The sequence below is a fragment of the Oculina patagonica genome, chromosome 11 (assembly GCF_052425735.1).
Source record: "Oculina patagonica isolate OP01 chromosome 11, crgOcupat, whole genome shotgun sequence".
Lineage (NCBI taxonomy): Eukaryota > Metazoa > Cnidaria > Anthozoa > Scleractinia > Oculinidae > Oculina > Oculina patagonica.
In genome coordinates, this window is record NC_135768.1 from 24,121,831 (window position 1) to 24,136,229 (window position 14,399).

General features: G+C 37.2%; 3 protein-coding genes across 4 annotated transcripts; 1 reads left to right on the forward strand and 2 right to left on the reverse strand.

The window, feature by feature from the left end:
• Positions 1 to 35: 35 nt before the first annotated feature.
• Positions 36 to 1,030, reverse strand: LOC144629865 (uncharacterized). The gene has a single exon (XM_078488103.1). The coding sequence runs from the start codon at positions 1,028 to 1,030 to the stop codon at positions 80 to 82; it is 951 nt and encodes a 316-aa protein (XP_078344229.1). The 3' UTR covers positions 36 to 79.
• Positions 1,031 to 1,082: 52 nt separating this feature from the next.
• Positions 1,083 to 3,795, forward strand: LOC144629864 (tubulin-specific chaperone C-like). Its single transcript, XM_078488102.1, has 2 exons — positions 1,083 to 1,589; positions 2,255 to 3,795. Exons 1-2 carry the CDS (start codon positions 1,173 to 1,175, stop codon positions 2,825 to 2,827), a joined length of 990 nt encoding a protein of 329 aa, XP_078344228.1. The 5' UTR covers positions 1,083 to 1,172; the 3' UTR covers positions 2,828 to 3,795.
• Positions 3,796 to 3,826: 31 nt separating this feature from the next.
• On the reverse strand, positions 3,827 to 14,180 carry LOC144629862 (protein PALS2-like). 2 transcript variants are annotated; one of them, XM_078488100.1, is made up of 17 exons: positions 14,049 to 14,180; positions 12,274 to 12,389; positions 11,773 to 11,841; positions 11,383 to 11,466; positions 10,585 to 10,737; positions 10,346 to 10,421; positions 9,860 to 9,942; positions 9,421 to 9,489; positions 8,206 to 8,337; positions 7,942 to 8,003; positions 7,714 to 7,757; positions 7,255 to 7,308; positions 6,984 to 7,064; positions 6,713 to 6,793; positions 6,174 to 6,376; positions 5,654 to 5,782; positions 3,827 to 5,076 (listed from the first exon to the last, which is right to left on the reverse strand). In XM_078488100.1, exons 1-17 carry the CDS (start codon positions 14,089 to 14,091, stop codon positions 4,900 to 4,902), a joined length of 1,656 nt encoding a protein of 551 aa, XP_078344226.1. In that variant the 5' UTR covers positions 14,092 to 14,180; the 3' UTR covers positions 3,827 to 4,899. The 2 variants fall into 2 exon arrangements, with proteins under 2 accessions (XP_078344226.1, XP_078344225.1); XM_078488099.1 differs by having other exon boundaries at positions 12,274 to 12,392.
• Between the last annotated feature and the right edge of the window lie 219 nt (positions 14,181 to 14,399).

Here is a 14,399-nt window from a genome sequence, read left to right on the forward strand (position 1 = left end):
GGATTGTTGTTGTTGTTGTTGATGGTAGGGTTGTTGTTGTTGTTGTTGTTGATATGGCTGTTGTTGTTGTTGCTGTTGATTAGGTTGTTGTTGTTGTTGATAGGGTTGTTGTTGTTGTTGATAGGGTTGTTGTTGTTGTTGATAGGGCTGTTGTTGTTGTTGATAGGCTGTGTTGTTGTTGTTGTTGATAGGGCTGTTGTTGTTGATATGGCTGTTGTTGTTGTTGCTGTTGATATTGTTCATAGAGTTGTTGTTGCCCTTGCTGTGTCCCTCCTGTCTGATACGACTGCTGTTGTATAACAGTCTGTCCTTGACCCTGCGAACTCACAGTCCCCGTCACAGCCTGTTGTTGAGTCGTCTGCTGATTTTGACTGTCTGCCCCTTTCATCTGTAGCAGAGTTTGGTTATGCTGTTGCCACTGACTCATTTGCTTCTGCCATTCTTGGTATTGTTTCTGATCAGGATGGTTCTGATGTTGAGCCTGCCACTGTGCATACTGTTGTTGCCACTGTGCATATTTCTCCTGATACTGCCTCTGTGCTTCTGTGATCTGTTGTTCAACTGCTGCTGTTGATGTGGGCGCTGGTGCCGGTGCTGGTTCAGGTGGCAACGGAGGAGGAGCAGCAGCAGAAGAAGAATCTGATTGCTCTGGTGGTAATGGCGGTTGCTCGTCACTGCCGGTCTGTTGTTGCTGTGGCTGGACGGCTGTTTGACCAGTGCCAGCTTGGCTGACTTGAGCGGTCGTGGCATAATAGTTTTGTCCTGTGACGGTAGCCGCCACAAACTGTTGTGCCCCAGCAACTTGAGGATATCCTTGAACAGAATATTGTGCTACAGTGCCATCTGTTTGGGGATTTTGATAGCCGACTGCTCCATATTGAGTGTACTGTTGTGGCGTCTGCTGATACGCTTGTTGTTGAGCGGCTTGTTGAACGTAATAATATGGCTGTTGTTGAGCGTATTGTGCTTGGTACTGATACTGTTGTTGCTGTTGCTGTAACTGTGCTTGTTGATACGCATACGGATTCATTTTTCGTCGCGTTTCAAGCTAAAAACGTTTAATTTTTCGACTAAATCATTTTCCGCCAAGATGGCTACCATGCGGGAGAGCTTTTAACGAAATAGCGACCTGGCCTTCTAGCTTAGCATCCGGGTCTTCCCCAAAATAAAAAATGGCGGATGTGAGGGAGCGACTTGAACGACGAAACGAAGAGCGGCTAGCAGCCATTGAAAGACGTAAAGCTGACAAGGAAAGCAATGAACAGCCTACAGAAACAATAGAATACATCACAGCTACTTTCGCTAAGGAGAAGGGAGAAATAGAAGAGCAGCTAAGTAAAAGGGCAACTCTGGTTGAACCTGGAAATAAAATGAAGGCCGCGGAATTCTTCGATTCCTTGTCTGACAAATGCCAGAAACTTCAGAAATTTTTGGCAGATTCTGCAATGTTTTTACCTTCTCGTGAAATCCAGGTTTCACAGGACAGCTTAAAAGCATTACAACAAGAAATCAACGAGAAACGAGAAGAGTACATTCCAAAGAAGAAGTTTGCTTTTAAAGCCAGGAAAAAAGTGGCGTCGGCGAAGGAGGTGCGATTAGAATGATTTTTTTTTTTTGGGGGGGGGGGGGGGGGGGGGGGGGGGGGGTTTATATAAGGTGCTATTCATTTTTGTCCCAGAGGCCATAGTCCTTTTCTTTAACAACAACAAAAAATTGTAAGTGTTATGCTTAAATCTGATTGGCTGATGATCAAATATGCCTACTCTGTACATGCTCAGAGTTCCTGATGCTGACCAAAGGATAGCAGGCTGTGGGAAGATAAATGGTCATTGTTTTCTGTTAATGTGTGGTTCCAGAAAATATCCATACCCTCCACGGAAGGGATGCCCTATAACCCCCCCCCCACCCCCGCCCCCACCCCTCTGGAAATTCCAATATAGCTTCATACATTGCTAAAGTTTGGGTCTTTGTGACCGCCCCTCCTCCCTGGAATTTCTAGTCCCTTCTGTGGGGGGAGTATGGATATTTTCTGGAACCACACAATGGCAGTAGAGTCTACAAACGTGTCTCAGACAAGTGGCCTTTATATGCTTAATACAGTTTATTACTTCTTATTTGTCTTACCATCTGAGAAGTTGGAGGGCGTTAATATAAACAGGGGAGGGGCATCATGTATTCATATTTAAGAAGTTGGCTTTCCTTCTAAAACCTTTTAAGAGCTGATTTACATGGTATGACTTTGTCTGTTTGTTAGGAGGGGCAAACCAATCAAGAAATTAAGGACAAGGAAGATGCCTCTGCAGCAACAGAGAAAAAGTCTGTTGTCGCTAGCCTTGGTTTCCAAGGAGTTACCAACCAAACACTCACCATGGCTCCATCACAGGTCAAGAGTCAGGACATCACACTAAGAGATCTTCAGAACTGCAAGGTCATAGTTCATGGAGCACCATCAGCCCTACTCATGAATAAACTGAATGGCTGTACTGTGCTATGTGGACCAGTGTCTGGAGCTGTATTCATTGAAGACTGTCTAAATTGTAATTTTGTTTTTCCATGCCATCAGCTACGAGTTCATAGCACTACTAACAGCAAGTTTTACCTTCATGTGACGAGCAGGGCCATTGTAGAAGATTGTTCCAATGTTGGTTTTGCACCATTTAATTGGGAATATGAAAATCTGCAAAGTGACTTTAAGTCAGCGGGTCTTGATCCTTCAGAAAATAACTGGTCTCTAGTCAATGATTTTAACTGGCTGAAGACTGACGAGTCTTCTCCAAACTGGTTTATAATCAAGGAGGATGAGCGTACAAACAAATGGACCTCATGAACTTTAAAGCTACCATATTTTGGAAACTAATTATTTGTGAAGCTTTGTATGTATGTAGCAATTTTACTGGGCCAAACACAGGATTTCACATATGTAAAAGTATGTATATTTTCATTATTTTGTTCTATTTTTTTTTTAGCCATGATGACATTTGATTGTTCATTACATATGCTTCACAGCCATGCCCACGTTTTTTTACCCCTACGGTGAAGGGGTGTGTGTTGGGGGAAAGGGGTTGGGGGGTGAGAGGCCAGTGTTTTACTTGTAGCACCACTTAGTATTTTTTTTTTAACACTAGCATAACTTTGGCATCATTTGGTCAGAAGGGCAGAGAACTGTAGTTCTTATTTTAGTCACACTTGCTCAATTAGTCCTGGATTGTAACAAGTGTTGTCATGACACACATTAAATTAATTAAAGTACTTCTTGTGGTTTACTTCTATTTTCAAACGACAACGTACTCGAGTTAGGCCTGGTTCACACTAGCTACATAATGGCAAGGTCACACAAATGCAAAAAACACCTCAGACATGGCTGGAACATAATGACATTTATAAGCATAACGGCATTAGTAAAGAACTGATCTTTTCTTTATGTCGTGATGTCCATGTCCTTATGTCGCTAGTGTGAACCGGGCCTTATTGCGGATTTCAAAAACATGCAAACTCTGAAATTCAAACCTCAGCTGACGGTTTACGTGTTTTGCTGCGGTCAATCATCTTAGCAGACCTCTTGGGTAAGAGAAGTTCACTTCAACCAGGTCAAAAGGTCACGTTTGTCAGTTGTGATTGGTAGATTCAATTCATCTTGTTTTTTCTGTTCTTTTTTTTGAAGGTTCGTTGGTTTTCGCCATAATGATTGTCGGTAGCAAAAATCGTAATTGCTAGTTGGGTTTTGAACTTCAGAGTTCACATGTTTTTGAAAACTGCAATAAAGAAAGGCCATATTTACACTCTAGAACCTGTTTATGTTGTTGTAAAATAGTCACAAAATGTCAAGTCCTTTGTTTCATTTGTTTTATTAATACATGTGTCTAATAAAAAATTCTACAGCACTACAGTATACTAATTCATCACAATTACTAACATCTTCTGTTACCGGTATTTTGTATGATAACAATGATGACTCAAGTCTCCATTTCAGTCGTTACACAAGTTGCCGCACCTTGAATAAACATTTGTACGATGACACAAATAATGGCTGCAAAGACCAGGTTACATTAAGGCACCTTGCTTATTAAGTATGACAGTAAAATTGTCATGAAAATTATTTCACAAACCAATACTAATAAAGAAAGTTTTAAAAATATTTGGCCTTGTGACTGAATTATTCAGCTGGGGAGATCTGAGACCTACTTATTATTATTATTATAATTATACCTCATTAAAGGCTTTCTTATTCTGAGAAGCTAAACAGAAAATTGCATTAACACTCACAGGCACACCAAGATGGTTATGTTTACAACAGAAGGATACGTAAACCTTGATTACAGCCCCGTGCTTATACCACTTTGAAAGATTTCTCTGGAGTTATATCCAATGGAAGGGGGAGGGGGGTATTTTTGCTAGAAGATTAATAGGCCCGTAAGTAGGGTGGCTTAAACCGAGGGGACTGACAGCCAGGATTTTACAGCACATCACGTCACTTAGCAGTTGGCCTCTAACATGTACAGTCCTGCAGGCTTACTTAATTCTTGGAAACAAATGTGGTGTTAACTTGTAAAAAATAAAAATAGCACTATCTTGCTATAATTTTGTTGTCATTCTGATGAGGTATTAAATTTAATGACTTGAAGTTGATGAAGATGATTCAGGTTTGAATGAGTAAAGTTTTAAAATCTGCCACAAGAAATACTAAACTGCAGGAAAAGGATAATGAAAACAATTTAAAATAATGTGAAGACTGGGAGAAAATCATTAGGTTTAAATGACTCAAAGCAATATGTAATACACTACATGCAGTCTTGAGTAAAAATATTCCAGCTTTGAATACCTTGTCTTTTAATTTATAATGCTCATTTTACGATATTGAGAATTCCTTCAGATACAAAACTCTTCTTGACTGCGTAAAAACTAGTACACCCAGCTAACTGGGACCCATTGTGGCTCAGTGCTAAGAGCCTCAATGGAGTGCTTCAGCTCCTTCAAGGCATCATCCAGGTTTTCATTCACAATAACCTTATCAAAATAATGTGCATAAGTGTTGTACAGCTTCTCTGATTCCTCCACTGTCCTCTGTAGATCTTCATCCTAAATAAAAAAAAATTGACTTTCAGTTGGTGATTTTCATTCAGCTTCCATGATCAGTTTCTGTGTGTTTTCATAAGAAACTTACTGCTCATGATCACTTGGTCATTGTATTATATTGTGATAAAAACCTTCTTTGTATGCTCTTTTTGTTATTTGTTTATATTAGCACATCATTAGTTTTGACATAACAAATACCTTTATCATTGCACTGAATCTCAGAGATAAAAAACATGATGTTTATTCCTGGGGGGGACTCCCACATAAAAGGGGCATGAATGCTTGTTGTCTTGTTTAGGGGGGTGTGAACTTCGGATTTTTGGTCTCACTGAGAGTGTTCTGGGCAAGATGCCAATATTTTTTTTTACCACCACCAAGGTCTCAGTTGGGGTTGTACAGAAGAAAAAGCAAATATAAATTCTATTTTCAATATTTGGTATCGGGGTGAAAAAGCTTGAGGTACGCCCAGATTGGTCTCTTTAAGGTTTTTTTCCTTTTCAAAATTTCTGGTGAGCATCCCTGCCCCTTTTGTAGGGGAGTTCCCCCCCCCCAGTGTTTATGCCCAGGGTTTTGTACTTACAGTTTGTTTCTTGGTGATAGTTCCCTCTGAAGTGGCGCGCTTGTGAATCTCCATGAGTGTTTCAATTGGTGGTGAGGCAATAAATACAACATAAGGCATAAATTCTGGAGTCTTGAGAATCTTCAATGCCTGTAAACCAACCAAATAAATAATCCTAGATCAGCATACAAACTCGCACATCATCTATAAAAACCATGGGTAAATTTGGGAGAATCTGAGTTTTGGTCAGTAATTTGGTATTTCATTATTATAACCTGGGCTGAACTCTTTCTGTCCTAGTAACACATGCAAGCTCTTAAAATCTTACTATAAAATTATAACAAGTTGCCCTTTCCTTGATCAGTGCTTAAGTATAGAGATGTTGTTTTTTTTTTTTTTTATACATCATGATGATAAAAACAAAATTGTCTGAGCCATGCATGACAAATTCTACAAGTGTAAAATTTTAGGTTATATCTCAAAGCTTCTAAAAAGATGTTACCGAACATCCTAAAAAAAAGCTTCATTACTCTAATCTTACCGTAGGGTTAACATCCAACAGGCACATCTTTCCTGAACGCATGACTTCACGAATACTGTCGACCTTGGTGCCGTACAGATTACCTTCATAGTCGCCATGTTCAAGATACTTTCCAGCTCTGATGTCTGCCTCTATTTCTTCACGACTTGCAAAGTTGTAACCTTTGCCATTTTCTTCACCTTCTCTTGGTTGACGAGAGGTATCTGTGTGGAAAAATCGTCTTTTCAAATCAAAGATGTCAGATATATTCCAGTCAAGATTTTTTCCACCTTCAGACATAGCCGTGCATGTCATGTGCTCCACATAATAATTAGTTTTTTTGTTTGATTTAAAAAAAAGTTGAAATGAAAGATATTTCAGATGTCACAGTTGAAAGTGTGAAACAGTACCAGATGTAGTGAGGAAATTATTCAACATGACACGAGCGTGGGACAAAGAAAAATCTGAGTCCCCGACGGGAATCGAACCCATGGCCTCCCAGATACCGGTTGGGCGCTCTAACCAACGAGTACCAGATGTTTAGTATTTTTGGTACTTACGGGGAATGGTGGTACCAAATCTGGACCGGTCTGTCAGGATCATTCTATTCTTTAATGTCCTTCTACCTACACCTTGGGCACCTGGAAAAAACACACAAAATAACAAATTAGATTTTTTCATGTTCCTGTCAGAAAGTATTCCTTAGATTTCAATTTCTGGAAGGAGGTGGTAACCATATTAAAAACTTGGCTCACACAATGGGTGTCAAAGAGAAGGTCCACCTACAGCATTTCAATATTTTTTGTCCTTTCTGTTTTTTTTTCCACTTACCAACAAGCACCAGTGTCTTGCGATGAAAAGGTGGCATCTTAGCAACTTCTTCGTAAATGGTCATTTCATGTCTGTCAAAGTCTTATAGAGAAAAGGAAAAGTTTAACATAAAATATAATATTTTTAGTTAGAGTAGATCTTAGTGATAGATAACAACCATGCAAACAGTCACCAAAGTACAACCAATAACAAAAGTGTCTAAGTAATAAGGTCAAATGGTATTTTAAGTTAATTGATCATTGTTATCATCAGTAATAGCTTGTACACATACCAGCATTTTTTGCTGACTTGTACATAATCTTTTGCTTCTTTTTGCCACCACACACTGCAAATCAAGGAACAATCGTTACTTTTTTAGCCATCTGATTAAGCAGTTAACTTACTTTAATCTAATCAACCTACAGTGGTCCAACTGTAACCTACATGTACAAGACATACTACAGGTATTTATACATTGTACTTTGATTTGAAATGTGCTGATGTTGGAAGGGTGGAAGACATTCTGATGCTAACAGCTTAGGAATTGGATATAAAGTAACTTTAAATTCTCACAACACCGAAAGAAACCTATTTGTATCACAATGGAGAATTTACTTGTCTCCCTTAGCACTTACAATATCACCATAAATACATGTATACCAATAGTGAAATTCAAAGAAACTTCCTTCTGCTTAATATCTTGTTTGCAATAATAATAATCTTAAAAAAAAACCTTTTTACGGCAACTTACAAAATCCGCTACCAGGTCTGTCTTTCTTAACAAATGATCTTCTCCTAAAAGTCAACATAGATACAGGTAAATGTAAACACAATTTATTGTTTACCACTTTTCAGCAGACTACTAAGCCCTAACGTTCCACATGACTGGTTTAACAGTCACCTTTCCTTGGTTAAAAAGAAGGCCTTCAAGTGCATTTTGACTATCTAACAACACAGAAACATAAGACAAACTTATTACCTCTCCTCAAAGATTTCACTTGGGATAATTCCCGCTTCATCTGAGCCATCAGTTCTCTTGGCCTGAAATAAAAATTGACAATTATAAATGCTGGAGTTTAAAATATGCATCTTTTAACATTTGTAACACATGTAGAATTCTGTTCAAACAAACAACACAACCGTAAAGTACTGTAAGTACTGATCAACATGGGAATTACTCTTTAAACCTTTCACCCAACATGACTGGTTATCAGTTTAGAGATAGCAACTTAAGAATACTTACTTGCCACCAATTAGGATCATCTTGTTCAACAATCTGCAGCACATCACCATTCTTAAAGGACAGGCCAGCATCTTTACATGGGATCATGTTGTCCTTATCTGGGTTGTAGTGAAAATGAGCACGTACAAATACCTAAACAGCAATGTAAACAAATAAGGAGGAATTATGACTAAAACATCACAAAAGTACAACATATAACAATCATATCATCCACATCTACATTTTATTAGGTTGGTGAAAAAATCTTAAGATATCATACCAACCGTTAAAAATTATAATGGAATGTTCAAAATTACGATTGATATGGGTAACATAGGCCAAACATACAGGTGCATTGAGTTTCTTCTTTATTTTATCAACAAAATTATTTTCATGTAACGTAAGCATACAGTTAATAAATAACAGTAAATAATATCCCCTGGCCTGGCACTATAGCATGCAGCGAAATTTATCAATAAAAGGTCAAAGTGGAAAGGGTGAGAGGGAAAAGGATTGTAGGGCCAATGAAAGCAAAGCTTTCCTTTTTATGTTGCTTTACAAATATTACAACGAGACAATTGGTAAAAAAATAACCAAAACTCACAAACTATTTTTTTTTTTCCTTAATATAAGATGAAAGTAGCTAGCCTTCTACACAGATGTCCTTTGGGCTCATTACAAGGCACAGCCATTCCATCTTCAGGGTCTTACAAGAAATGTAAGACCTTGAAGAAGGAAGGCCGTGCCTTCTGAAATACTGGAACTTAAATAAAATTATACTCCCACATCATGTGATCAGCCTTGTATTTTATCTTCGTTAGCTAATCAGTTATTACATTTGTTTTCTGGAAGATTTTGATGGGACGTGGTACATGTGGGCTGGGACTCAGGGACGTGGGGAAATGGGGACAGGGACATGGAAATTATATTTTACACATTCAATGCAGAAAACTTGGTCTGTTTGTTTGCACGTCCCCACATTCCTGTCCCCAAGTCCCCGTCCCACTTTTAGTCACAGCCGTAATTTTAATTATACTGTATGTATTACCCAAGCCTGTTCATCTGGCACTCCTAGGTATTCATATGTGCCCATATGTTCCATGTGATACTCGTATGTTACCTGTTCATTACTTGTAGTACTTGTGGGTGTTTTTAGTCATGATCGTAAGGGGGGTGCTCCATAGACATGAATTAACTAAGATAATTTAAACAGTGAACATGTACAGTGTAAGTTACCTGGCTCAAAGCAGGTGCCTCCAGATTGCTAGGGACAATTTTCAGGAAGATCTTACCAGTGGACTCGCGCTGAAATGAAAATGAAAACAAATCAAATTCTTCTGTTAGGCAGCGCTGTCATTAAGGGCCATAGCCCCTCAACCCTCCTGCCAACTCTCCAGATTTTCCCGGTTTTTTTTTTTTTCTTTTTTTTTTTTGACCTGTTACGGCTGAGTTCACCCAATGTTATGGATGAAGATGTCAATTGATGTCAACAGAGATTGATGTCAACAGGGCGAAATGCTACGGGTGATAAGTTCAGTGCAATGGTTGCTTAAAAACTTAATGACAGCTCTGATTAGGTGTAAATGTCATGTGTTCAACATGAACTTTCCTTTACATGACATTGTGGGCCTTTTATTTTAACAATTATTATCTTTTGTGAAAATGCAAGTCTTACCAGTAAATCTTGAAGTTCTTTTGGATTTCCACTCATGTCTCTCCCATTCACTTCTTTTATTTTATCACCAACATGAAGAAGACCTTAATCAACACAAGAAGTTTTGCTTTAATTAGTCAGTTTTTAGACAAAAACCAAGCATAAATTAAATACCTGTACATTCGCATACCTGCCAAGCCCCAGAGTACAAAAATCTGGAGACGTCTAGAGATATTTGCTTTGTAAGAATATCATTTAAGACAATGTATGAATACTCTCCAAAAACCAGACCGGGAGATTTGATGAAAAACTTGGAGACTCCTGGGAAAATGTGGAGAGTTGGCAGGTATGTATTACGGTATTTTGTCAAAATTACAATGTAACACCAGGCTAGTCAATTTTACTACTGTGTAGTTAACCAAAGGCATTGAATTGTCAACTTTTTGTAACTTTAAGCACACAAGATTTACTCCCCTGCAGAAAGAACCTGTCTACATGTATTGATACCTTGTCTATCAATCATTCCTCCATGAATGATTCTAGCAACAAGAAGTTCTCCTTTCTCTACAACCAACGTCATTCCCTAAAATAAAAAAAAAAATTGAACAGTGTCACAAATTAGGAACATAAACATAATTTTAGTGCAGAAACAACCAGAAAAATTCTGTACAAGATCACAAGCTCCTAAAAAAAATACTGTAAGCAGTAGAAGAGAATTTTGTATGATCACTAGTTGAATGACTTACCAGTGGTTTGTTGGGTTGTTTATGCAGCCCCACCATTCTGATTGGCTGACCAGTGACACCATTAAATACCCCAGTGTCATTGCCGAGGCCAGGAGAAGCAGGTGGCGAGGCATATGTCTTAAAGGCAACAGCATCATGGACTTCTAATAATGCCTGATAAGTAATAAGACATGAGATTTATCATCACTTTAACAGTTTTGTCCACAAGTCTCTAATAATTGCCTAAATACATGTACATGTGTATGTTGTGGTTCAATTTACCCTTGGTACAATCTGGTATTTTTCCTTTGTTTTATATTCATTATCATAATTATATTAGCATACACCAGAACAGAGGAAAACACCAATAATAATAATAATAATAATAATAATAATAATAATAATAATAATAATAATAATAATAATAATAATAATAATAATAATAACAATTGAATCAAATGGAAAATTGAACACCAACATATGTGTTGGTGTTATAGCTACATATCTGGACTTAACACTTCTCTTAAAAAATATTGTTGATTCATTGTTAGTTATGGTTTCTTTTAATAGGTGTTCTCACAGATTAGTCACAATTTAGGTCCATTTCATCACATAGGGTTAGGGTCGGAGACAGCAGACTGGCTGTTGAAAGCTGATAATTTTTTTTAAACAAATTTTAGCAGAGAACGCCTTGTTACAGTTTCAAAAAAATTGCAGGTAAAAGGTGCGGTTGTAATTAGAAATGAGAAAAAACAATAAGCTGCATTTTTTAATAGAAACCACTGAGTCCAGTACGAAAGTAAAAAGAACATTTCATACCCTGAAATGTGGATCCTGCAAGAGGCCTGACAACTCAGCTGCACTGTCATCCCTTGCAACATCATTCTCAATGTCAACATTAACCTGAAATACAGGAAAACATGACAACCATTATTTCCCAGGTTAAACACTCTAAAGAAATAACCACCCATTCAACCATTAAATGTTGTTTCAGGCAGAATGATATCAAAAAGTTAATTGCTGAAGTTTATAACACTCTTTGACACTTGATACTGACTTGCTCAGATAACTAAGGTTTACTAGTTGGTCAAAAATTTACTGGAGCATGAGTAGTTTTTCAAGAGTACATGTAAGTTGAAGGATAGCTGCAATGATTGAGAATTCCTGGCACAGCATTATCTTTTGTTCATTAGTGAATGCAGATCTCACCTCCCTTGCAAGTCGAGCAGTATCTGACGTCTCCACTTGCTTGCGACCTTCCTCAAGTCTATCATGTGCCTAATAAATTAAAAGAGAAGATATCAAAGTCATTCATGAAGGAAAAAACAGGGAAATAAGTGTTCCACATAATAATATTATTATAGCTGTCAAATAGCTGCAGAATTTAATAGGCCTTATTCGTATTCTTGGTATTGGACTGGAACTAGCTTGCAATGGAGGCTAATGTGGGTAATCTTTTTAAATGCAAATGACAAAAAGCTGTTTTTAATGATATTCCCTCGCATGAGCCTCCATTGAAAGCTAGTTCCAGTCCAATACCGAGAATACGAATAAGGCCTATTGTCCTAATTTATACAAACTTTTGCTTATAAAAGTTGTCGTCATCATGACCATCATCATTATATTGTGAGTGTTTATAAAATTATTAGTTATAAAAACAGCATTCAGCCAACCAAGACAATTTCCTGAACACCAAACCTAAAAACTTACCCTGACAAGTTTCAAAACAGAAGCATCTCCCAGAATGCTTTTCAAAGCATTTGCCTGTTCTTCAAGGATGAGGCCAGCTGTCTGTGGATCATCAAGCGACTTTAACACAGTCTGTACTGCTATAGAAACAAGAAAAACAACATATCAGCTTCAAACAATTAAATAATACAGGTTTTCTTGTACTTCCAGGGGGAAACAAAAATTGGTTTGAGAAATTGTGGGTTCAAGAAATCAGTGAAAAACCTGCAGTATTGACTAAGTGTGTCCGGCCCTATGCCCACTTAGGGTTATGGCCATAACTACTAACTACTATTGACCAAGTGTGGCAAATATACAAATTTATGTAGGGGAAACAACTGTTGGTTCAAGTTATCAGGAGGTTCCATAAATTGTGATTCCACTGTATTTTTTCTTCTTTCTTGTTAGTTATAGGCCATAACAGGTATCACTAGAATTGTGTTACAAGATCTTGTGGCTCTTTTTGATTCATTTTACCCTGGCTTGCTTTTATTTTTGATCTACAGTTTTCATAAAGATTAACACACTTCCTCTGTCATTACTGCTAATAATAGTTTTCAGATGCTGAATTTCATTATTTTGAAGTTAGTCTTGCTATCTGTTATTATGTTTTTCCATTGTTTACAATTTTCACTTTCCACATGTATCTAATGAAATAACATTATAATTATTCCCCCAGGAGAAATTCCATTTAAAATTTATTATTTACAAGACAAAATATTAAAAAATAAGTTACAAATGTATCTTGGATTCCAGTTAGGTATTACAAGAATCAAACTGATGAGAATTAACACGAAGTAATCATAGGGGTAGTTCCCTTTCAAATGATATTATTTAGATCTGTAACCAGGAAATTTACAGCTAACTGAAAATTCTTGGATTTGAATAATAAATTTTAATATGATAGTCACACAATATTAGACATACATTGTTTTCATGCTTAAAAATGGTCTATGTACACATTTGATGCACTGGAAAGGTGAAATCATAATAATTAAGAAATATCAAATAAACCACTGAAAATTATATTTACCACCAATACGTTTTGAGCAAATTCACCTCATGATCGAGATCCATACATTAATATTTAGTAAGCTAATTGTGAATCAAATGATTGTTATTTTATTCAATTTCCGTGGATATATGTGCAAGTGAAAACCCAGATTTTTACAGCCATGATTTGTGGAGACAATTCTCAATTACTTAGCACGTTGCTTGCAGTTCAAAGTCTGATCAAAATACGCCTACTACAAAACATATTATAATGAAATTGACCACACTTTAAGATAAAATTACCATTCGATGGTGGAAAGCAATTACAGTATTTTGAACTGCAGCTGGAAACTAATTATATTTTATTAAAACAACAATTTTCTTAAATCTAAGTTTCAACGACTAACCACCGTCCCAGGTTTAGCATAACCACAAATATTTAACAGTAAAACGGCGGGAATGATCCAGAGCTAGCTGGGTGAAATAAACAACCATGTATTGAAAGCTACAACCTTAAAATAACACGTCCCAAATTAAGATGCTGGCGAATATTTTGTCTTGGTTCCAAAACCTTACTCTTATTATACTGCTAAGTAAATATGAATGAATTGAGGGCGATCGGTGACCGAGATTTCCATTCATGGAATGCAAAAGTGCAGGAGGATGCCCGATCAACGAACACCCCTTCACAAATAGCAAAGCTCTATTCAACCATAAACGCTTAAAATATCATTAGATTTCGAGCTGAAACTCTGATTTAGTACCTTGAGAGTTCTGCTCCTCTTCTGATTCAGTTAACACCACCATTTTCTGAAGGATTCAAGCAAAAGATTTGCAAGAAGTTTGGAGAATAGGAAGGTTACAGGCCTTGCCAAGGGACGCTTCGGTATGGTTCAAGAACATGCCAATCAAAGGAACAGAAAATGATCACGTGGAATACAAGAAAAACACGGTCAAACTGGAGGGTGGGGGTACTAGAGAGATTCTGTTTCCCTTTTCTGTGATTTTTTTTTTTATTGTGAAACATGTGTCAGAAATTCAGTTTGCACAGGATATGTAAATAAATTAAAAGGACAATGTTTTCTTTTTACTCCAGAAACCGCTATATATTTATA

Excerpts from the sequence above, each read along its gene's own strand:
- LOC144629862 (XM_078488099.1), bottom strand. The coding sequence starts at position 14,091 with ATGGTGGTGTTAACTGAATCAGAAGAGGAGCAGAACTCTCAAG. Across the intron at positions 12,393-14,048 it reads AGAGGAGCAGAACTCTCAAG|CAGTACAGACTGTGTTAAAG; the intron begins GTACTAAATCAG and ends TTGTTTCTATAG. Across the intron at positions 10,422-10,584 it reads AACAACCCAACAAACCACTG|GGAATGACGTTGGTTGTAGA; the intron begins GTAAGTCATTCA and ends TTTTTATTTTAG.
- LOC144629865 (XM_078488103.1), bottom strand. The coding sequence starts at position 1,030 with ATGAATCCGTATGCGTATCAACAAGCACAGTTACAGCAACAGCAACAA.
- LOC144629864 (XM_078488102.1), top strand. The coding sequence starts at position 1,173 with ATGGCGGATGTGAGGGAGCGACTTGAACGACGAAACGAAGAGCGGCTA. Across the intron at positions 1,590-2,254 it reads AAGTGGCGTCGGCGAAGGAG|GAGGGGCAAACCAATCAAGA; the intron begins GTGCGATTAGAA and ends TCTGTTTGTTAG.